This window comes from Triticum aestivum, chromosome 7A (genome assembly GCF_018294505.1).
Source record: "Triticum aestivum cultivar Chinese Spring chromosome 7A, IWGSC CS RefSeq v2.1, whole genome shotgun sequence".
Taxonomy (NCBI): domain Eukaryota; kingdom Viridiplantae; phylum Streptophyta; class Magnoliopsida; order Poales; family Poaceae; genus Triticum; species Triticum aestivum.
The window spans coordinates 559526472-559550107 of NC_057812.1; the positions used below are offsets into that span (position 1 = coordinate 559526472).

General features: G+C 46.9%; 1 protein-coding gene across 1 annotated transcript; it reads right to left on the minus strand.

Moving 5' to 3' along the window:
* Positions 1 to 12140: 12140 nt before the first annotated feature.
* LOC123153480 (putative F-box/FBD/LRR-repeat protein At2g05300) lies at positions 12141 to 15541 on the minus strand. Its single transcript, XM_044572586.1, has 3 exons — positions 14693 to 15541; positions 12795 to 12938; positions 12141 to 12698 (listed from the first exon to the last, which is right to left on the minus strand). Exons 1-3 carry the CDS (start codon positions 15539 to 15541, stop codon positions 12306 to 12308), a joined length of 1386 nt encoding a protein of 461 aa, XP_044428521.1. The 3' UTR covers positions 12141 to 12305.
* Between the last annotated feature and the right edge of the window lie 8095 nt (positions 15542 to 23636).

A 23636-nucleotide genomic window follows, 5' to 3' on the forward strand; every position in this document is an offset into this window, starting at 1 on the left:
GTAATGTCAGTCTGGGCCGCTTCGTCCAACAATACCGCCGAACCAAAGTATGACATGCTGGTAAGCAGTATGACTTATATCGCCCACAACTCACTTGTGTTCTACTCGTGCATATAACATCAACGCATAAAACCTGGCTCTGATACCATTGTTGGGGAACGTAGTAATTTCAAAAAAATTCCTACGCACATGCAAGATCATGGTGATGCATAGCAACGATAGGGGAGAGTGTGATCTACATACCCAAGTAGACCGACAGCGGAAGCGTTATAACAACGCGGTTGATGTAGTCGTACGTCTTCATGGCCCTATCGATCAAGCACCGAAACTATGGCACCTCCGAGTTCTAGCACACGTTCAGCTCGATGACGATCCCCAGACTTCGATCCAGCAAAGTGTCGGGGAAGAGTTCCGTCAGCACGACGGCGTGGTGACGATCTTGATGTTCAACTGTCGCAGGGCTTCGCCTAAGCACCACTACAATATTATCGAGGACTATGGTGGAAGGGGGCACCGCACACGGCTAAGAGAACGATCTTGAAGATCAACTTGTGTGTCTAGGGGTGCCCCCTGCCCCCGTATATAAAGGAGCCAAGGGGGGTGCGGCCGGTCCTAGGAGGAGGCGCGCCGGAGGAGTCCTACTCCTACCGGGAGTAGGACTCCCACCCTTTCCCTAGTTGGATTAGGACTTGGGGGGAAGGAGGAGAGGGAAGAAAATAAAGGGGGGCGCCGCCCCCCCTCCTTGTCCAATTCGGACTTGGGGGGGAGGGGCGCATGGCAGCCCCTAGGCCTCCTCTCCTCTTTCTCCACTAGGCCCATTAAGGCCCATTAGGTTACCGGGGGGTTCCGGTAACCTCCCGGTACTCCGATAAAATGCCGATTTCACCCGGAACACTTCCGATGTCCAAACATAGTCTTCCAATATATCAATCTTTATGTCTCGATCATTTCGAGACTCCTCGTCATGTCCGTGATCACATCCGGGACTCCAAACTAACTTCGGTACATCAAAATATATAAACTCATAATGAAACTGCCATCGTAACGTTAAGCATGCGGACCCTACGGGTTCGAGAACAATGTAGACATGACTGAGACACGTCTCCGGTCAATAACCAATAGCGGAACCTGGATGCTCATATTGGCTCCCACATATTCTACGAAGATCTTTATCGGTCAGACCGCATAACAACATACGTTGTTCCCTTTGTCATCGCTATGTTACTTGCCCGAGATTCGATCGTCGGTATCTCAATACCTAGTTTAATCTCATTACCTGCAAGTCTCTTTACTCGTTTCGTAATACATCATCTCGCAACTAACTCATTAGTTGCAATGCTTGCAAGGCTTATGTGGTGTGCATTACCGAGAGGGCCCAGAGATACCTCTCCGACAATCGGAGTGACAAATCCTAATCTCGAAATACGCCAACCCAACATGTACCTTTGGAGACACCTGTAGAGCTCCTTTATAATCACCCAGTTACGTTGTGACGTTTGGTAGCACACAAAGTGTTCCTCCGGCAAACGGGAGTTGCATAATCTCATAGTCATAGGAACATGTATAAGTCATGAAGAAAGCAATAGCAACATACTAAGCGATCGAGTGCTAAGCTAACGAAATGGGTCAAGTCAATCACATCATTCTCCTAATGATGTGATCCCGTTAATCAAATAACAACTCTTTGTCTATGGTTAGGAAACATAACCATCTTTGATTGACGAGCTAGTCAAGTAGAGGCATACTAGTGACACTCTGTTTGTCTATGTATTCACACATGTATTATGTTTCCGGTTAATACAATTCTAGCATGAATAATAAACATTTATCATGAAATAAGGAAATAAATAATAACTTTATTATTGCCTCTAGGGCATATTTCCTTCAACTTGTTGTACCGTTTTCCTGTGGTGGTTTTCTTTATTTATAAAGCGGGGCGAAAGCCTTTTTCGGTATAACCACTCGTAGTGGGAGTTTCCTTGAGATTTGTTGTAGATGTTCTAGTTTGCTCCACAATTATTTTATTTTAAGAAGAGAATGTTTAGATGTTAATTCAGCTGCCTAAATTAATGTCTGAAACAAAAAAAGCATCTGAACATTCTCTACCTCTGAAAATATCATCACTAAATCATTATACACACACACACACACTAGCTTGTATAAACTAAAAAAGTCCAGTAATACTCCACTAACTAAACATATACATTTTTCAACTTGCAAGTTTATGCTTTAGTACTGGGAAATTTTGTGTGACCATGATTTGCACAAATTCTAGCAACTGTAATTAATCATCCAAAAGATAAAGATATGAGAAGAAATGCCCTGTGAAATCATAGCCGTGAGAAGAGACCCAAGAAGAGCATGGAGCAGGTGCCTCGGATTCCGCTGTCATGAGGTTTCCCTCACCTCTGTCGTTTTCTAGGTGGTGGTGAGAGGAAAGGGAACCTCGTGGCATGTTTGTGTGTGTGTGTGCTTAGTATCTGATATGTCTTCGTCGTATCTATAATTTTTGATTGTTCCATGCCAATATTCCACAACTTTCATATACATTTGGCAACTTTTTATACTATTTTTGGGACTAACATATTGATCCAGTACCCAGTGCCAGTTCCTGTTTGTTGCATGTTTTTTGTTTCACAGAAAATCCATATCAAACGGAGTCCAAACAGGATAAAAACTGACGGAGATTTTTTTTGGAATATATGTGATTTTTGGGAAGAAGAATCAACGTGACACGATGCCCGAGGGGGCCACGAGGTAGGGGGGCGCGCCCCAGGGGGTCAGGCGCGCCCTGGGTCCTTGTGGCCACCGCGTAAGGCGGTTGGTTCCCTTCTTTCGCTGCAAGAAAGCTAATATCCGGATAAAAATCATGTCCAAAATTCAGCCCAATCGGAGTTGCAGATCTCCGGGAATTTAAGAAACGGTGAAGGGGCAGAATCTGGAATGCAGAAACAGAGAGAGACAGATCCAATCTCGGAGGGGCTCTCGCCCCTCCGCCGCCATGGAGGCCATGGACCAGAGGGGAAACCCTTCTCCCATCTAGGGAGAAGGTCAAGGAAGAAGAAGAAGAAGAAGAAGGGGGGCTCTTTCCCCTCTCTCTCCCAGTGGCGCCGGAACGCCCCTGGGCCATCATCGCGACAACGATCTACACCAACAACTTCACCGCCATCATCACCAACACTTCCCCCCTCTATGCAGCGGTGTAACCTGCTACCTCTTGAGCACTGCGTTGGATTTCCCCGAAAAGGAAGGGATGATGCAGCAAAGTAGCGTAAGTATTTCCCTCAGTTTTTGAGAACCAAGGTATCAATCCAGTAGGAGGCTACGCTCGAGTCCCTCGTACCTACACAAAAACAATGGCTCAACGTAACCAACGTGCTTAGGGGTTGTCAATCCCTTCACGGTCACTTACGAAAGTGAGATCTGATAGAGAAGATAAATAATATTTTTGGTATTTTTGATATAGAGATGCAAAGTAAAAAAGTAAAAGCAAAGTAAAAGCAAAGCAATAATAAAGTAATGGAGATTGATATGATGAGAAAGAGACCCGGGGGCCATAGGTTTCACTAGTGGCTTCTCTCAAGAGCATAAGTATTCTACGGTGGGTGAACAAATTACTGGTGAGCAATTGACAGAATTGAGAATACTTATGAGAATATCTAGGTATGATCATGTATATAGGCATCACATCTGAGACAAGTAGACCGAAACGATTCTGCATCTACTACTATTACTCCACTCATCGACCGCTATCTAGCATGCATCTAGAGTATTAAGTTAAAAACAGAGTAACGCCTTAAGCAAGATGACATGATGTAGAGGGATAGTTTCATGCAATATGATAAAAAAACCGATCTTGTTATCCTCGATGGCAATAATACAATACGTGCCTTGTTGCCCCTTCTATCACTGGGAAAGGACACCGCAAGATCGCACCCAAAGCTAAGCACTTCTCCCATGGCAAGAACAACCAATCTAGTAGGCCAAACCAAACTGATAATTCGAAGAGACTTACAAAAATAACCAATCATACATAAAAGAATTCAGAGAAGATTCAAATATTATTCATAGATAGACTGGGTCATAAACCCACAATTCATCAGTCTCAACAAACACACCGCAAAAAGAAGATTACATCGAATAGATCTCCACAAGAGAGGGGGAGAACATTGTATTGAGATCCAAAAAGAGAGAAGAAGACATCTAGCTACTAGCTATGGACCCGTAGGTCTGAAGTAAACTACTCACACTTCATCGGAGGGGCTTGGATGATGATGTAGAAGCCCTCCGTGATCGATGCCCCCTCCGGCGGAGCTCCGGAATAGGCCCCAAGATGGGATCTCGTGGATACAGAAAGTTGCAGCGGTGGAATTAGGTTTTTGGCTCCCCTTCTGATCGTTTGGGGATACGTGGATATATATATAAGGGAGGAAGAAGTACGTCGGTGGAGCTTCAAGGGGCCCACGAGGCAGGGGCACGCCTTAGGGGGAGCGCCCTCCACCCTCGTGAGCACCTCGTGGCTTTCTTGATGGAGGGTCCAAGTCTCCTGGATCTTATCTGATGAAAAAATCATGTTTCCGAAGGTTTCATTCCGTTTGGACTCCATTTGATATTCATTTTCTTTGAAACCCTAAAACAGGCAAAAAACAACAATTCTGGGTTGGGCCTTCGGTTAATAGGTTAGTCCCAAAAATAATATAGAAGTGGATAATAAAGCCCAATAATGTCTAAAACAGTAGATAATATAGCATGGAGCAATCAAAAATTATAGATACGTTGGAGACATATCATAACCCCTCTTTTACCTGCTGTAATCTCTACTTAAACATGGTGCTCAACGCTATATATTATTTCCCAATGATGTATGGCTATCCTATGATGTTTGAGTAGATCCGCTTTGTCCTATGGGTTAATTGATGATCGTGATTGGTTTGAGTTGCATGTTTTATTATTGGTGTTGTCCTATGGTGCTCTCCACGTCACGCAAGCGTGAGGGATCCCTGCTGTAGGGTTTGCAATATGTTCATGATTTGCTTATGGTGGGTGGCGTGAGTGATAGAAACACAAACCCGAGTAAGTAGGTTGTTTGTGTATGGGAATAAAGAGGACTTGATGCCTTATAATGCTATGGTTGGGTTTTACCTTAATGATCTTTAGTAGTTGCAGATACTTGCTAGAGTTCCAATCATAAGTTCATATGATCCGAGAAGAGAAAGTATGTTAGCTTATGCCTCTCCCTTAAATAAAATTGCAATAATGATTACCGGTCTAGTTATCGATTCCCTAGGGATAAATAACTTTCTTGTGTGACAACAAGCTCTCTACTAAAACTAACTTAGTTGTGTCTTTATCTAAACAACCCCTACTTTTTATTTATGCGCTCTTTATTATCTTGCAAACCTATCCAAAAACACCTACAAAGCACTTCTAGTTTCATACTTGTTCTAGGTAAAGCGAACGTTAAGTGTGCGTAGAGTTGTATCGGTGGTCGATAGAACTTGAGGGAATATTTGTTCTACCTTTAGCTCCTCGTTGGGTTCGACACTCTTACTTATCGAAAGAGGCTACAATTGATCCCCTATACTTGTGGGTTATCAAGACCTTTTTCTGGCACCGTTGCCGGGGAGTTATAGCGTGGGGTGAATATTCTCGTGTGTGCTTGTTTGCTTTATCACTAAGTAATTTTTATTTTATGTTCTAAGTTGTTCTCTATCTTTAGTTATGGATATGGAACACGAAATGCCAAAAAATTAGGTTTACTTGCTACTCATGGAGATGGGGAACCTCCTAAAACCCTCGATGCTCATTTCGTGAAAGAGATTATGTACTACTTTGATAATCCTGAGAAAACCCCATTCAATTATGTTATGGGAGACATGTTGGATCAATGTGAATACTTTAGGGATTATCGCTTGACTCAAAAAGGGAAACTATTATGGGATCAAATTTATATGTTGTATTGGTATGCTAGGAAACTATGCTTGAGATATGATTATACTTGTTGCTCTAGGATGAAGGCTCCACACCTTCCATTTTCATGCAAATTTAATGATGATAAAACCTTGGCTTCTTATGCTAATGGTATATATGATTACTATGATGTGGAGCAAATAGAAGAATTCGTTGCTTTTATGGGTGCTTATGAAATTGAATCTTTGTTTAAAGAGTGTGAAAATCTTGATGATGCTATTTACAAACTTGAAAAATTTTCTATACTTAAATAATGCTATGAGAATTATGAATTCAATTCCGATATTGATGAATTTATTGAGAGAGTCTCCGCTGTCCAGGAAGAGACTAATATTTTGTAGGAATTTATGGAAGAAGAAATTGATGAAACTGTGAGCTCATTGGATGAAAAAGATGATGAGGAGAGCGAAGAACAAAAGGAGGAAGAGCGGATTAGCTACCCGTGCCCACCTTCTAATGAGAGTAACTCTTCAACTCATATATTGTTTAATTTCCCTTCATGCTTACCGAAGGATGAATGCTATGATGATTGTTATGATCCTGTTGATTCTTTTGAAATATTCCTTTTTGATGATGCTTGCTATGCTTATGGCCAAGATGCCAATATGAATTATGCTTATGGAGATGAACTTGCTATAGTTCCTTATGTTAAACATGAACTTGTTGCTATTGCACCCACACATGATAGTCCTATTATCTTTTTGAATTCTCCAAACTACACTATATCGGAGAAGTTTGCCCTTATTAAGGATTATATTGATGGGTTGTGTTTCACTACTACACATGATGATTTTGATAGATATAATATGCGTGTGCTTGCTGCTCCTACTTGCAATTATTATGAGAGAGGAAGTACATCTCCGTCTCTCCATGTTTCCAATATGATAAAATTGCAAGAAACTGTTTATACTATGCATTGGCCTTTACTATGTGTGCATGAATTGTTCTTTTATGACATGTCGATGCATAGGAAGAGATTTAGACTTCGTTGTTGCATTATATATGTTACTTTGTGCTCACTACTAAATCACAAATCATTCTTAATTAAAATTGGCTTTGATATACCTTGGGATCCGGGTGGATTCATTACTTGAGCACTATATGCCTAGCTTAATGGCTTTAAAGAAAGCGCTGCCAGGGAGACAACCCGGAAGTTTTAGAGAGTCATTTATTTCTGTTGAGTGCTTTTATATAGTTTAAAAACAAAGAAAATAAAGAGGGGAACCCAAAACTTTTCAAAAAGGAAAGTGAAAGTGAGAGAGACAAGCATTGTTGAAGTGGGGAGCTCCTTGAACTTTGTTCATGCTCACGGAAACTTTGTGAATCTTGATTACAGAAACTTTTCAACAAAAATAATTATCCCCTTGCACAATTACATTGTATTATGAAAATAATGTGCCAAGATTTGCCTTTAGGATGTTTACATTGCTTGTTGGTTTGTGCGGTGCAGAACAGGAACTTTGGTTGTAGTGCGTGATTTTACATTTTTTTTACTGGAACGTCAAACGGTTCTGAAACATTTGCACTGTCTTTCTATACAAATTTTTTATTTTTCCTAATTATTTCAGAATTTTTGGAGTACCAAAAGTATGGTGAATGTTCATATTACTATAGACTGTCCTGTTTAAGACAGATTCTGTTTTTGATGCATAGTTTGCTTGTTTTGATGAAACTATCAATTTCTATCAGTGGATTAAGCCATGGAAAAGTTATATTACAGTAGCTACAATGCAAAAACAAAATATGAATTGGTTTGCAACAGTACTTAGAGTAGTGATTTGCTTTATTATACTAACAGATCTTACCGAACTTTCTGTTAAGTTTTGTGTGATTGAAGTTTTCAAGTTTTGGGAGAGATCACGATGGATGAAGGAATAAGGAGTGGAAATAGCCCAAGCTTGGGGATTCCCGAGGCACCCCAAGGAAATATTCAAGGACTCCCAAGCAACCAAGCTTGGGGATGCCCCGGAAGGCATCCCCTCTTTCTTCTAACGATCATCGGTAATTTCACTTGGAGCTATATTTTTATTCGTCACATGATATGCGTAAATCTTGGAGCGTCTTTTGCATTTAGTTTTCTCTTTTCTTTGATGCACCATGCTGGTATGAGATAGTCCTTGGTTGATTTATAGAATGCTCATTGCACTTCACTTATATCTTTTGAGTATGGCTTTATAGAATGCTTCGTGTGCTTCACTTATATCTTTTGAAGTTTGTATTGCATGTTTCTCTTCACATAGAAAACCGCCATTTGTAGAATGCTCTTTTGCTTCACTTATATTTGTTAGAGCATGGGCATATCTTTTTTTAGAAAGAATTAAACTCTCTTGCTTCACTTATATCTATTTAGAGAGATGACAGAAATTGGTCATTCACATGGTTAGTCATAAAATCCTACATAAAACTTGTAGATAACTGAATATGATATGTTTGATTCCTTGCAATAGTTTTGCGATATAAAGGTGGTGATATTAGAGTCATGCTAGTGGGTAGTTGTGGATTGTAGAAATACTTGTGTTTAAGTTTGTGATTCCCGTAGCATGCATATATGGTGAACCGTTATGTAACGAAGTTGGAGCATGAGGTATTTACTGATTGTATTCCTTATGAGTGGCGGTCGGGGACAAGCGATGGTCTTTTCCTACCAATCTATCCCCCTAGGAGCATGCGTGTAGTACTTTGTTTCGATGACTAATAGATTTTTGCAATAAGTATGCGAGTTCTTTATGACTAATGTTGAGTCCATGGATTATACACACTCTCACCCTTCCGTCATTACTAGCCTCTTCGGTACCGTGCATTGCCCTTTCTCACCTTGAGAGTCGATGCAAACTTCGCCGGTGCATCCAAACCCCGTGATATGATACGCTTTATCGCACATAAGCCTCCTTATATCTTCCTCAAAATAGCCACCATACCTACCTATTATGGCATTTCCATAGCCATTCCGAGATATATTGCCATGCAAATTCCATCATCATCATATACATGACTTGAGCATTTATTGTCATATTGCTTTGCATGATCATAAGATAGCCAACATGATGTTTTCATGGCTTGTCCATTTTTTATGTCATTGCTACGCTAGATCATTGCACATCCCGGTACACCGCCGGAGGCATTCATGTAGAGTCATATCTTCATTCTAGTATCGAGTTGTGATATTGAGTTGTAAGTAAATAAAAGTGTGATGATCATCATTATTAGAACATTGTCCCATGATCAAAATAAAAGTGGCCAAAGAAGCACCCCCCCCCAAAATATAGAGGCCAAAGAAGCCTACAAAAAAAAGAGAAGGGACAATGTTACTATCCTTTTACCACACTTGTGCTTCCGAGTAGCACCATGTTCTTCATATAGAGAGTCTCTTGAGTTATCACTTTCATATACTAGTGGGAATTTTCATTATAGAACTTGGCTTGTATATTCCAACGATGGGCTTCCTCAAATGCCCTAGGTCTTCATGAGCAAGCAAGTTGGATGCACACCCACTTATTTTCCAGTTTGAGCTTTCATACACTTATAGCTCTTAGTGCATCCGTTGCATGGCAATCCCTACTCCTCGCATTGACATCAATTGATGGGCATCTCCATAGCCCGTTGATTAGCCGCATCGATGTGAGACTTTCTCCCTTTTTTGTCTTCTCCACACAACCTCCATCATCATATTCTATTCCACCTATAGTGTTATATTCATGGCTCACGCTCATGTATTGCATGAAAGTTGAAAATGTTTGAGAACATCAAAAGTATGAAAAAAAATTCTTGGCTTGTCATCGGGGTTGTGCATGATTTGAATATTTTGTGTGGTGAAGATGGAGCATTGCCAGACCATATGATTTTGTAGGGATAACTTTCTTTGGCCATGTTATTTTAAAAAGACATGATTGCTTTATTAGTATGCTTGAAGTATTATTGTCTTAATGTCAAATGATAGACTATTGCTTTGAATCACTCGTGTCTTAATATTCATGCCATGATTAGATTACATGATCAAGATTATGTTAGGTAGCATTCCACATCAATTTTTTTTTATCATTTACCTACTTGAGGACGACCAGGAATTAAGCTTGGGGATGTTGATACATCTCCGTCGTATCTATAATTTTTTATTGTTCCATGCCAATATTCTACAACTTTCATATACATTTGGCAACTTTTTATACTATTTTGGGACTAACATATTGATCCAGTGCCCAGTGCCAGTTCCTGTTTGTTGCATGTTTTTTGTTTCGCAGAAAATCCATACCAAACGGAGTCCAAATGGGATAAAAAGCAATGGAGATTTTTTTTGGAATATATGTGATTTTTGGGAAGAAGAAACAACACGAGACGATGCTCGAGGGGGCCACGAGGCATGGGGGGTGCCTTGGGCCCTCGTGGCCACCCCGTAAGGCGGTTGGTGACCTTCTTTCGTCGCAAGAAATCTAATATCCGGATAAAAATCATGTCCAAATTTCAGGCCAATCGGAGTTACGGATCTCCGGGAATTTGAGAAATGGTGAAGGGGCAGAATCTGGAACGCAGAAACACAGAGAGACGGGTCCAATCTCGGAGGGGCTCTCGCCCCTCCGCCACCATGGAGGCCATGGACCAGAGGGGAAACCCTTCTCCCATCTAGGGAGAAGGTCAAGGAAGAATAAGAAGAAGAAGGGGGCTCTTTTCCCCTCTCTCTCTCCCGGTGGCGCCGGAACGCCGCTGGGGCCATCATCGCGACAATGATCTACACCAACAACTTCACCGCCATCATCACCAACTCTTCCCCCCCCTATGCAGCAGTGTAACCCCTCTTTTACTCGCTGTAATCTCTACTTAAACATAATGCCCAACGCTATATATTATTTCCCAATGATGTATGGCTATCCTATGATGTTTGAGTAGATCTGTTTTGTCCTATGGGTTAGTTGATGATCGTGATTGGTTTGAGTTGCATGTTTTATTATTGGTGTTGTCCTATGGTGCTCTCTGTGTCGCGCAAGCGTGAGGGATCCTCGCTGTAGGGTTTGCAATATGTTCATGATTTGCTTATGGTGGGTGGCATGAGTGATAGAAACACAGACCCGAGTAAGTGGTTGTTTGCGTATGGGAATAAAGAGGACTTGATGCCTTATAATGCTATGGTTGGGTTTTACCTTAATGATCTTTAGTAGTTGCGGATGCTTGCTAGAGTTCCAATCATAAGTGCATATGATCCAAGAATAGAAAGTATGTTAGCTTATGCCTCTCCCTTAAATAAAATTGCAATAATGATTATCGGTCTAGTTATCGATTGCCTAGGGACAAATAACTTTCTTGTGTGACAACAAGCTCTCTACTAAAACTAACTTAGTTGTGTCTTTATCTAAACAACCCCCTGCTTTTTATTTATGTGCTCTTTATTATCTTGCAAACCTGTCCAAAAACACCTACAAAGTACTTCTAGTTTCATACTTGTTCTAGGTAAAGTGAACGTTAAGCGTGCGTAGAGTTGTATCGGTGGTCGATAAAACTTGAGGGAATATTTGTTCTACCTTTAGCTCCTCGTTGGGTTTGACACTCTTACTTATCGAAAGAGGCTACAATTGATCCCCTGTACTTGTGGGTTATCAGTATCTAGGTGTCTTAGGTAGGTCTTTGGTTGCGCGTGGATTCTACTCTCGCGATGGTGGCAGCGAAACAGTACCCTCCATATCTCCCATCAGAAATGCTGGTTCTCTCGACTATTAGTGTATGATATGGGGGCGGTGTCCATACTATCTCGGGTCCTTCTAATTTGGGGTGGGCGCCTTGTGTATCTTCGTGTTGATTTGTCAAGGTAATGCTTCTCTTATTTATTCCCTTTTCGGTGTTCGTGTTGCAACCAACCAAAGGTTGAAGGCCGACCATCGGGGTCATTTTTCCGGCAGCAACATGACCATGGCCTCTTTATTCTCTCCTTGGGTGCCTTCCTGACTAGACAGATTGCTCTCTGGCAGTCTGTGCTCCTTCTCCGTCATAACCGCAGTCTCTGCACAATCTTTCATTGTGGCAAAAGTTTCATTCACAAGATGGTTTGTCTATGTGATTTATGATCTACACAAGGCTTCTAGGATGGCGGCTCGTGCTAGAGATTGATATCATTTGGCTCTCTGAGTATCTAGTTATAATTTCCCTATTTTCTAGGTTGTTCTGTATAGTTGAAAATCCTTTACTCATATAAACCCAAGGCTTTGTTCACAATATACTCATGGTAAGTTGAAACTGCCATATCTTAGGAGATCACACACCTTACAAACTAAACAACTTGACCTTGAAGTAGAGCAGTCAATGATTCCCAAATAAGCTGGGATCAGGAGAACACATAGCCAACCATTGGTTCACCAGCGAAAAGGGTCATGGACACCGAGAAAGGGTACTTTAGGAGAGATCAAAACATTGCACACTCTAGGTGACTCCAACAACCCTCTAGCAGTCCATGGTTGAAATGGCGGACAATCCAATTTCTTTGCCATCTCATTCACCTCTTCTGCCAGTGCCAAAGCAATTTTTTTGTCAGGTGACACGACCAGCAATGCTCGCAGCTCCCGCGCGTTCAAGGCCACGTACTTGAGGAATGCAAACTCGTTTTGATTCCCTTGAAATTTGTGGATGAACAAGCTCCTGACGTGTAATCTCAAGCTTTCGACTGGACTGGCCACCTGCCAGAACCTAGCATGGTGCTCTCCGGTGGGTTCATGAGCGGCCACTGATGGATCATGCGGTACAGACTGCTGTTCATACCAATGAGTGCATCATTCAGTTAGATACAAAACACACTACTAATAAATGATTGTTGTAATATTACTTGATGATCAATTCATGAGGACCTCGATGTGCAGCGTCCCAACGTTGGGGAAGCATCTTAGAAAGCTGGCCAACATCTTCACCTCCCAGAAGACACCAAAGTTCACCTTCACGGCCAATATCTCAACGCTAGGAACCACGGTTCCTGGACTCGCCATTGTGTTAGGCTGCAGCACAGTGCACCAGAAGAACATGCATATTACTCTGTAACTTGTCACATAACAGTTCCATTTAAAGAGTGTTATTATAAGAGTATAGTATGCTGATGATACCCTTTTGTTCTTATAAAATGATGCCATTGTTGCTCTGAATCTGAAATGGATTCTAACTTGTTTTGAACAAATTTCGGGGATCCCAATTAACTAGCATAAGAGTGCTCTTATCCCTATTAACTTGACAGTTAATGATCTCACTCCCTTTGTGGACATTTTCCAATGCATAATTAGGGATTTCCCTATTAAGTATTTAGGAATTCCTTTGCATTTTGACAAGCTTAGCAGAGAAGATCTGCTAGCTTTGATTGATAAATTTTTAGCCAAAATAGCTGGTTGGAGAGTCAAACGTCTTTCTTATTTGAGAAAAAAAATACCCTGACTAGGTCCTGCCTAGCTAGCATCCCCTTGTATTTACTATCTTTCTTTAAATCCCTCAGTGGGCCTTGAACCTGATCAATTCACACATGGCAAATTGTTTGTGTAGTGATAGTGAAGGGGCCAACAAAATTCATCTAGCCAATTGGCCTTCCATTTGTATGAAGAGGGGATATGGGGGATGGGGTATTAAACCTCCAAGATATGAACATTTGTTTAATAGGATCCTAGGTTAAGAGATACATACCTGGTGAAGGTTCCTTATGGAAGAAGATAGTTGACAATAAGTATAATACCAGGAATCCCAGCGTCCTTTGCTATCAGGACAGCCACACTTCTGAGTTCTGGAAAAGCTTTATGTGGGCTTTGGGCTGTTAAAATTGGGTATAAATGGTATGTTGGGAGTGGCAGACAAATTAAATTGGGAAGATATTTAGCATGGAAATGCTCCTTTAGCTACAACATATTGGGATATGTATTCTTTAGTTCAAGAGAAAAATAAGACTATTGTTGATTTGTGGGATGGTGGTAATCTAAGATGTACCTGTAGGGGAACTTTTTCAAATGAGCTAATGGTGCAATGGTTCAAACTAGTTAATATTGTTAGGCTTACACCTTTTAGAGATGAGGAAGATTCGTTGATTTGGCAATATGAATCTAAAGGGATGTACTCTTCTAAACCTCTATAGTTACATCTGCAATCTCCTATGGGGGTTGTGGAACTTTAGAAACTCTATAATATTTAACAAAGTTTCATTGATTCCTCTGAAATAGGTGCTAGGCATGGTCTCCCGATATTTGAGAGACTAGACAAAACCGTTTCCGGAGCTGGAAGGAAGAGACTTAATGGATTTCCATAATCATCTCTAGGGGAGGCTAAAAGCTCCCTTTCTCTGGAGCCAGACTAGAACTTTGCAGAGAAGCAAGTGAGACAATGTCATGGAAGGGAGCGATGGGAAACTATCCATGTGGTGTTCTCACGGCTCTGCTGAGCTTCTTCACTGGCATGCGTCCCTGACCTAGGTTTTATACCCATGTAAGAGTTTGAAAGTAGAATGTTTTGTTATTCTATTTGATTTTCCTTTACCAAGATTACTACAATGTGTCCTCCTAGTTCTAGTTTCCCTCCCGTTGGTTTGACGGGGTAGGCAAAAGTCTATCAATATTTTTGGAGTGAGGTGCTTAGGCCTCCCTATGATCTTAGAGAGTTTGTAATAAATGGTACTCAAGTTGTATGGTTTCTTTCTTATGAATGGAGCGAGGGCGAGACCCCTTTTCATAAAAAAAGAATAGTTCCATTGAACCAGAGAGAGAAGGAAAGGCAAACGTACTTTGATGATGTTGTCACCGATTTGCAGCTTGTGAATTCTTGGGTCCAGGTAGCCAATGACCCGCAGCTTGGGTGCCGAGGCAATCCAGAACCTCACGCAATCGGTTCCACCATAAGGCGGCTTGAAGAAGATGATGCGCTCCAAGAGCGGGGCATCCACCACGGTGAACTCCTCCACCTTGGACAGCCCAAGGAGCAAGCACCGGAGGCTTTGGCTGCAGACATGGACACGCTCGGGCTTACCATCGAGCACGAGCCCAAGGTACTCCAGATCAAGGTAGGCAGCAAGCAAGCGGTGGATGTACTGGTTGCTTGTGTCGTTCCGTACCAAGCCGAGCTTCCGGAGATTGGGGAAGGCGTTGGCGGCGAGCGGGAGGTCATCGGGGATCTTCCAGAGGGCCAGGGAGAGGGACTGGAGCGAGCCGCAGCAGAGGATGTCAGCAGGGAGGGGCGACAAGGTGGTCTGGGGCTGGGTTTGCTTGTTCAGGAAGGAGAGGTTCTCGATGCTCTTGGTGGCGAGGAGGCGCGGCCACTCTGGGAGCTCGAGATCCAGGGAGGAGGCCGTGCAGCTGAAGAGGCTCACATTGTGGAAGGGCCCCGAGTGGTCGGCGAGGGCCCGTGCGACGGTGGCGACGCGCGTGGCCTCAGAGAGGTGGGCGTCGGCATCGCGCAGGACGAGCGGGGTGGAGCGCCAGATCTGGCGCCACTGGGAGGCGAAGGCGGCAGTGCGCGCAGCATCCGTAAAGGGAAGGCGGTTGATGATGTCACCAAGGAGGTCGTTGGGGAGGGCGCTGAAGCGGTCCTCGCCGTTGTAGCGCCGGGCGGGGTGGGAGGCGGCGTCGTCGCCCATGGTGGAGAGGTGTGTTTTGACCGGAGAGCGGATCTGCTAGTTGGGCAAACAAGTGTGAGAAGCGAGTGCCCTCAGCCCTCGGGCCCAAAAGCTTTGTAGTCTAGTGCACGCTGCTCAATAGCACACTGGCACTATCTGTCTCTGGAGTTGACTAACTAACAAAGTTTTTTTATATCTGATGAACTAATCAAACTCTAGATTAGTTGTTGGCTAGTAATCTTGGAGTCATTGAGAAAACCCTAACATAATGTTTTTTTCGAGAATACACAAATTATGTATCATATTTTTGTAGAAGAAGAAGCAAAACAGTTGATTGAAACTGACGAACACTATTGTAAAAAACTTATGAACACTTCATGTTCTCTTTCTATATACCCTTCGTATGTTTCAACTAGTAAATATTAGTGTATTGTTGTGAATTACTGGTCGCTTGGTAGTGATTGTATTATAAAGTATAGCTTTATTTTAGCAAACATGCTTTCGTTAGTCCAACGCCCACAGAAATTGCACAAGGCTTACATAGAGAAAATACAAAAGACCATCGCCCTTGATGAAGATAAGAAAAAAATCTCGAAGAGATGCGCCACGTGATGAACTGATTTCCCTCGGGATGCAACGCTATCCACTTGGCAGCACACTAAACAAATATACAAAGAAACACCGCCATTGATAAAGACGAGGCAAATCTCTTGAAGAAATGTGGCACGTGGTGAACTCGTTCGGTGGGGATGCCATGCTACCCTCTCGATAGCACACGTGACCAGTGTGCATCTTCGTCATCAACTAAGGGTACATCAAAGACAAACACCGAACCTCTGATTGATCTCACAATAGGAGAACTTGAGGTTGAAGGAACTGGATATAAGCCAAGGATAACGGTTGTGTTTATGTTTCAACATCATCCAGAGACATCCAGAGAGAATCCATTTACTAGGCAGGTCTCTCCAAAAATAGGCCAAGCATTTGCACCAACAGAAACGAACATCTGCTTCCTTCCAAGACCACATGGCGGGCCTCCAAAGTAGAGATCAAAAAAGGAAGGAAACAACTTGTCAAAATATGTTTACACAATGAACAACTTTCCTCTATTGCATGAGATGGAAAGTAAAGATTGCATAACCTTCACACCGTCCTACTCAAAACCTGCTAAGAAAATGATGAGTACATTTTGCATTAGTTTCTACCTTATTTCTTTTTGCATCTTAGTCATAGGATTTTTTGTGTTTTGCCGCGTTCACATGCCCTTTTTGTCACATTTCACCAAGATTCCAAAGAAGTAGGAGATTTGAGCATTGGTGGGAGAACATCTATTTTAGTGTAAAATACGATAATTGCACATCATAAAAGCCTTTCCATATGGAGATGATCAAGTGGGGAGAAACCAAGCCACTTCTGGTTATTTAGAAGAAAAGACAGTGCATGGTAACTTCACCCTCTCGTACCAATGGTCGTATCATACATTGCCACCTCCCCCTAGTCCGCTAATTCAACCCCGTGGGATCAGATCTCAGATGTGATGAATAGAGAGACCCCAAACCATGAAACAGACGCAGAAAACCTCACCTACAAAAGGGATAAAGAGATGGAATTAGCAGAAGGGCAACATTGTCGAAGTTAAATCCGGCAGGTCTCGGGTAGGGGGTCGCGATCTGGTAGCCTTGCCACGATGGTAACAAAGACACGGGGACACATGTATTCACCCAGGTTTGGGCCCTCTCAAAGAGGTAAAACACAACGTCTTGCTTTGCTTATATTGATGTGGACGGGGTACAAAGTAGAGATGATTGATACGTCTCCAACGTATCTACTTTTCCAAACACTTTGCTCTTGTTTTGAACTCTAATTTGCAAATGGAACTAACCTGAATTAACACTCTAATTTGCAAATGGAACTAACCCGAATTAACATTCTTAGCAGAAGTACTTTGGTGTTGTTTTTTGTGCGGAAATAAAATTTCTCAGAATTGGCTGAAAGTTGGCGGAGATTTTTTATTCAATATACAAAAAATGCTTGTCAAATATCTGCTGCAGGGGGGCCACCACCTGCCCACAAGGCAGGGGGTGCGCCGAATTGCCTTGTGGGGCCCGCCGACCTCTGTCTGACCTAATTCCAACTCCATAAGTACCGTCTTCCTGAGAAAAAATAGAGAGAAAGTTTCATTGCATCTTACGATACGGTGCCGCTGCCACCTCCTGTTCTTCAATGGGGGCCTAATCTGGAGTCCGTTCGGGGCTCCGGAGAGGGCAATTCGTCAGTGCTGTCATCATCAACCCTTCTTCATTAACAAGCTCATGATGCTCACACAGGGAGTGAGTAATTTCATCATAGGCATACTGGAGGTAGATGGAGATGGATGAGATACGTCATGTAATCGAGTCAATTTGTTAGTGCTTGATCCCTAGTATCAACTATGTACTGAGATTGATGTTAATATGCTTAATGCTTGTCACTAGGGCCTGAGTGCCTTGATTTCAGATCTAGACCTATTATGTTTTCATGAATATATTTGAGTTCTTGATCCTATCTGCAAGATATATATATATATATATATATATATATATATATATATATATATATATATATATATGCACATGTTATTGTTTTGAACTGTAGACCCCAAGGTGACAGTAATTGGGATATGACAGGATCATGTACCAGGGGTGGCTAACACCAAGGAACCCTGCCTCATCAACTACAAGGGGGCCCAATGGGCGCATGACATGGCGCTAACCCTAAGAGGCCAGACGACCTTCTTGACGCCCAAGACCATAGGACAGCGGCACCCCCAGACCGCATCTAGCATGTAAACCCTAGGCCTCTCATGTCTATATAAAGGGAGGTCTAGGGTTCCCCTTGTTCCATATATCCTCAGATAGGAGAACTCTTGGTAGCAACATCGTACACCATTGTAACCCCTCGCATGAGATATCCTATAAATAACCGAAACCAGCATGACATAGGGTACTGATATCCGGAGGCCCGAACCTAAATAAACCCCTTGTGTGACCTTCGATCCATGACTTCCAGCTGCGCTTGGACCTCTACCGTGGGACCTGATGGAAATATGCTTCGTCAATTGGCTCGCCAAGCACGGTCGGCACCGGGTGGAGACCGATCATGGATCGGATATTCCTCTGCTTCCTGTGGCCTACCACCGGGAGAGAGCTTAACTTTTATCTCCCTCATGTTCGTCGCGGATGAGGCGGGCCGGGTTGACACCAACCTACCATCTGACCTCACCTTCTCGGGACCTCGCAAAAGACCTCATGGTGATCTCGTGCAGACTATGGAGTGGAGGCGCCGTCTTGGGCTCCACGATGACCTCCGTCTTGTAGTCCTCCTGGTCTTGGTCTTGTTGCACTGAAATGGCAACCTTTGCCTGATGCCTCGGTACTCCGCGGCTGCGCTTGCTCCCTTTGCACCAAAGAGGAAAGGAGGACGCTGCGCGGGCTGGCACCCGCCTGACGCCTTTGGTCGTCATGGCTTGCGTCACGGGCACCTCGTGAGGTACCCCGCCTTGATCTCTCCGCCTCCTCGCGAGCCAGCCTGATGAGGCCGTGCCTGAGGAAGCTCCGCGTTGTCCGCCCCGCGAGGCTTGGCCCCTCGCGAGGGTATTGGGTCTGTGTTGGTGAAGATGGGTCGTGCTGGGCCCCCTTTTGAGCCATGCCGCAGGTCGCAGGCAGGCAAGTCTGGGGACCCCCATTCCCAGAATGCCGACAGTAGCCCCCGGGCCCAAGGCGCGCCCAGACTTGGCCGTGCAGGGAGGCGGAAGGGCGAGGGCGAAGCGCCGCGGGCCCTAACAACCTGCGGCCTTGGGCGCCACATGGCGGTTGATAGGACGTGGGTGGTACTGCTCCCCCACGCCCCCCCTGATTTTGCGCCATGCTAGGCGGACTCGTAGTTGTACACAGCCGCTCCCCTTTCTGTCGCTCGAGCGCCCTTTGTCCTTCCTCCGCTTGAACTCCAGCTTCTGTTTTCGACCCAATCTCGAACTCCCCCCCCCCTTTCCATCGCCATGGCTCCGACGAAGAAGGGAAGAGGGAAGAAACCCGTGTCTCCGCCTGGTCCGGCGCCGTTGGTGGCCCCCGCCGAGGGCTTAGGCAAGGTCAGCTCGGCCCTGGCCACTATCTTCAACGAATGCGGGAGGACGATTGCATGTCCCACATCCCACTCCTCCATCGACAGGATAGTCACCGAGGTCCCGTATTTGGCCGATGCCCTGTGGGCGGGTCTGGTTCCTCCCTTTTCTGATTTCTTCAATGACGTGCTTTCCCACTATCAGATCCACATGATGCATCTGGGTCCTGAATCCATCACCCTCCTTTCGGTCTTCGCCTTTGTTTGCGAGGCTATGATGGGCATCCTTCCTTCGGTTGCCTTGCTGCGCCACTTCTTCTCGCTGCGCCTTGTCGACCTTACCCAATGCTAGGCGTGTGTGAGCTTCATTGCCGCGTCTGAGACTGTGACCTCGAGGATAGACTTCAAGCTCCTCCCGCCCGCGGCTGGGTTTCGCGAGCGGTGGCTGTATGTGGACGCAGGGGTGCCCAGCCCCCTGCTATCGAAGCCAACTTCGCCTGCTGTCCCCAATTCGGGTTGGGGCCAGGAGACGCTTGAGAGCCCCCGGCTCATCTTCGTCTGGCACCGCTTCACGTTCTTGAGGTCACTCGGCGTGACATCGCCCAAGGTGGTGAAGGAGTTCCTGCTACGCCGCATTGCTCCTCTCCAACGCCACTCCTGCCGGATGTGGGCCTTCAGCGGGCGCGATGATCGTATGAGGCTCCAGGAAGAGGACTTGACTCCTGAGGTGCTATGGACAGTGCTCTTTACCCTGACTGGGGACCCCAACCCTGGCAGCATCTAGCAGGGAGGGGCCTTGCTGTACCTCTGCCAGAGCAGGGGCGATTTTGTGAAGCAGATGCCTATCTTTGATGAGTGGGGGCCACGCCCCGCCGGCCTCCAGGGGCCTCGCGAGAACCCAGTGGTGGTGACCGCCCTTCCAGTCGGCCAAGGCGTCTCTTCCTCGAGCGGCGGAGCAGGGAGGCATGAGGCGCTAGAGGCCGAGGGGGCTCCCGGCGGGGTGACGGCGCCGGGCGATGCTCATGAGGGAGCGGCTCTCATGGCCCGTGTCGCTGAGGCTGAGGGTGAAGAGCAGCTACCCTCAGCGCTTGCGACTGAGGCCCCTGAGGCTCCGACTGCTTCCCTTGGCGAGGCGATTGGCAGCGCGCATCAGGCAGGCGCCCCTAACGCAGATCGCCTTGATGCCCCGTCTTCGTCACAGGTTGATCCCTGCGCCCAACTCTTGGGCCGCTTCCGCGTGGACTTTGAGGCCCTCCGGAAGAGAAGGGATGCCCTGTGCGACGATTACCCTTGTCGCCTGCTAAAGCGTAGGAAGTACTTCGCCACTGATGAGTAAGCCTTCTCCTTTCCCAGCTCCGGATCCTTCTGTTGCTTTTACTGACCCTTGCTCCGCAGGCCCCTTCCAGCCGAGCTTGCGGAGATGGCTGAGGTGTCGTCCCCCTTGGCTTCACCCCCTCCATCGCCCTCAAGTGCCCCGAGCAGCAGAGCCCTTGTGGTGAGGGCGATCGAAGGGGCGGACCGTCCCGAGGCGCATCGTGGCCCTGCGCACCTCGCGATCCTCTTCCGCAGACCTTCTCGTGGCATAGCCAGCCTGCCGTGGGCTTCCCGCCTGGTCGTGGACTACGATTGGCTGAGGCGCTCCCTGCGCTCTTCACCTGGGGACGGGTGGCCCCAGGCCGGGCTTCTGGCGCGGCGTGACCGTCGCGAGGGTGCCAGCCCCCAGCCCCTAGCCCGGAGGGGGGGCTGATTCGTGGTCCTCGGCGCTTGCTTGGGGCAGATGATGGCGTGGAAGACGTGCTCGAGCGCGCTTGGGAGCGTCGTGCTCTCCGCCAAGGATTCCTTCGAAGGGCGACTGACGCGGTAAGCCTGCTTGGTGAGGAGCTTGCTGATGAAGACACGCGCCTTGAGGCCGAGGGCCTGTGCCTGGCTGCAGAGAGGCGCGAGCTGGAGGGCGCCATCGCCTTTGCGTGCCGTCAGCGCGATCTTAATGATGCAGAGGCCAAGGCGTCGTTGGTGGCATCTCGGGAGGCTCGATCTTGGGCCGCTGAGGAGGCCCGGGAAGCTAACCGGCGGCGAACGGCGGCAGAGGAGCGGGCTCGGGAGCTCCTGGCCTGGTGCCACTCACTGGAGGAGCAGGTGGAGCTGGGCGAGGTAGCCCTCGCGTCGATGAAGGTGGCCTCTGGCGACTCAGCAGAGCTCCAGAAGCGTGAGGAGGCGCTGACGCTGGAAGCCGCCGAACGTACCCGCGAGTACGAGCATCTGGAGACGAGGGCGCGCTTGGTGACGCAGGTGGAGGATGATGTCGCTGAACAGGAAGCCCGTGTCCTGGAGGAGGTCGGATGTCGAGTGGCGATGGCGCATTTGAACCTCGAGCACGAGTTCGAGGAGAAGCTGGGGTTGATCCGGGCCGAGGCTGAAGGCAGGACTGCTGCCTTGAGAGCCAAGCTGGAGGGGGCGACACGGCGGGCCGATGCTTTCCGGGCCGCCCTTGAGGTGGCGCAAGGTGAGTTAACCACCTCCCAGGCCGAGGTGCTCCTTCTTTGCCAGCGGGTGGAGGAGGCTGAGGCCGTCGCGCGCCAGAATGCGGATGAGATACGTCAGCGGCGGATCCTGGAGCATGAGCACGGCCCCATGCTCACCATGCTCCGGGAGAGAGCCAACACAGCCTTGGGCAACATCTGCGAGGCGGCTATTGGTGAGCCGCATGCAGTCAACTACGCCGGCAATCTTCAATTCTTCACTGACGTCGTGACGCAGCTGGAGGCGCGGTCGGTCAGGGCTGACAGATTGGTGGAGGAGAGGAGCCGCGCCCTGCTTGGGCGTGCCTTTTCTCGCGTCTTCAGCCATCTCCAGAACATGGATCCCCACTTCAATTTCGACGCTGCCATCGCCCCAGTCCCCCAGGCCGTCCGAGGCGACCTGGCGCACTGGGTGGAAGACAATGTGGATGCTCTTATCAGGGCCTTCGCTTCAGACAATGACAGCGTGGTCGAGGCTGCCGACGAGGGTGGTGCGGCGCACGGCCCTGACGCCGCTGACGGCGACGCGGACAGCGATGGCGAGTTCAGCGGCGCCAGCAGCGGCTCGGGTGGTGCTCTTGAGGACGCATTGGGGGATTTATCCGACTGATTGTGCATCGTTCCTACTTCCTTGCCCTTGGTCTCGTGCTAGCCTTGAGGTATCCTGTGGGAGGTTGTGGTGTCCCGAGTGTTCCCTGATTGGATCCGTAGGACCTGCAGCAAAACACCCTCCTGAGAGGGCGCGGCGGCGGCAGTCTGGGCTGCGCGCAAGCTAGGCCTGACCCGGCTCGCGAGGGGTTCACGAGGGGAGGCAGCTGAGGCGAAGTGGTAACCAAAACGCGAGAAATTGCTCGAACAAGACTAAGCACCCCTTCCCCGAACACACGCAAATCTCAAATTCGAATCCAACTTGAATCCAGCGGGGGAAAGCGACAACCAAAGGGAAAAGCAACGAAAGTAGACAAAAGGCTGCGTCCGGCATCTAATCTAGTCTTGGACGTCTTCTCATCAGCGCGGAGCTAAGTGCTGCCACTGGGCGTGGGAGGGAGCCCCGGGGCCTGAGGCCGGCACCCCTGAGACTCCGGGGCGTGTACAGCCCCACTCATTATTGCATGAGTGTCACGGGGCGGCGAGCTTCACAGGCACTGGGCCTTCTTCACAGGTACTGGCCTTGCTTCATATTGCCAGATGAGGGCCCCACCTTGCGCCACACTCTAGTGCCATCAACGATGACCGGAAACCAGGACGCCGCCGATGGGGTAGAGCGATCGACAGCGGTTCCCCCGACGACCACGGGTCCTCCGCCAGGGGCAGGCCCGAAGGCACCTCCCCAGCAGAGGGCCTACCTCCTGAGAACACCTTGCTCCGAACGCCGCGGTGGTGATGTCGGATCTCGTCCCCTCTCCTGCAGCCCCCTGTGCCCTCCTCCTGAGGGGTAGGAGACTGTGGGAGCGGGGCAGCTGCTCGGTGTGGTGACCTGCACCTCCTGTGATCCATGG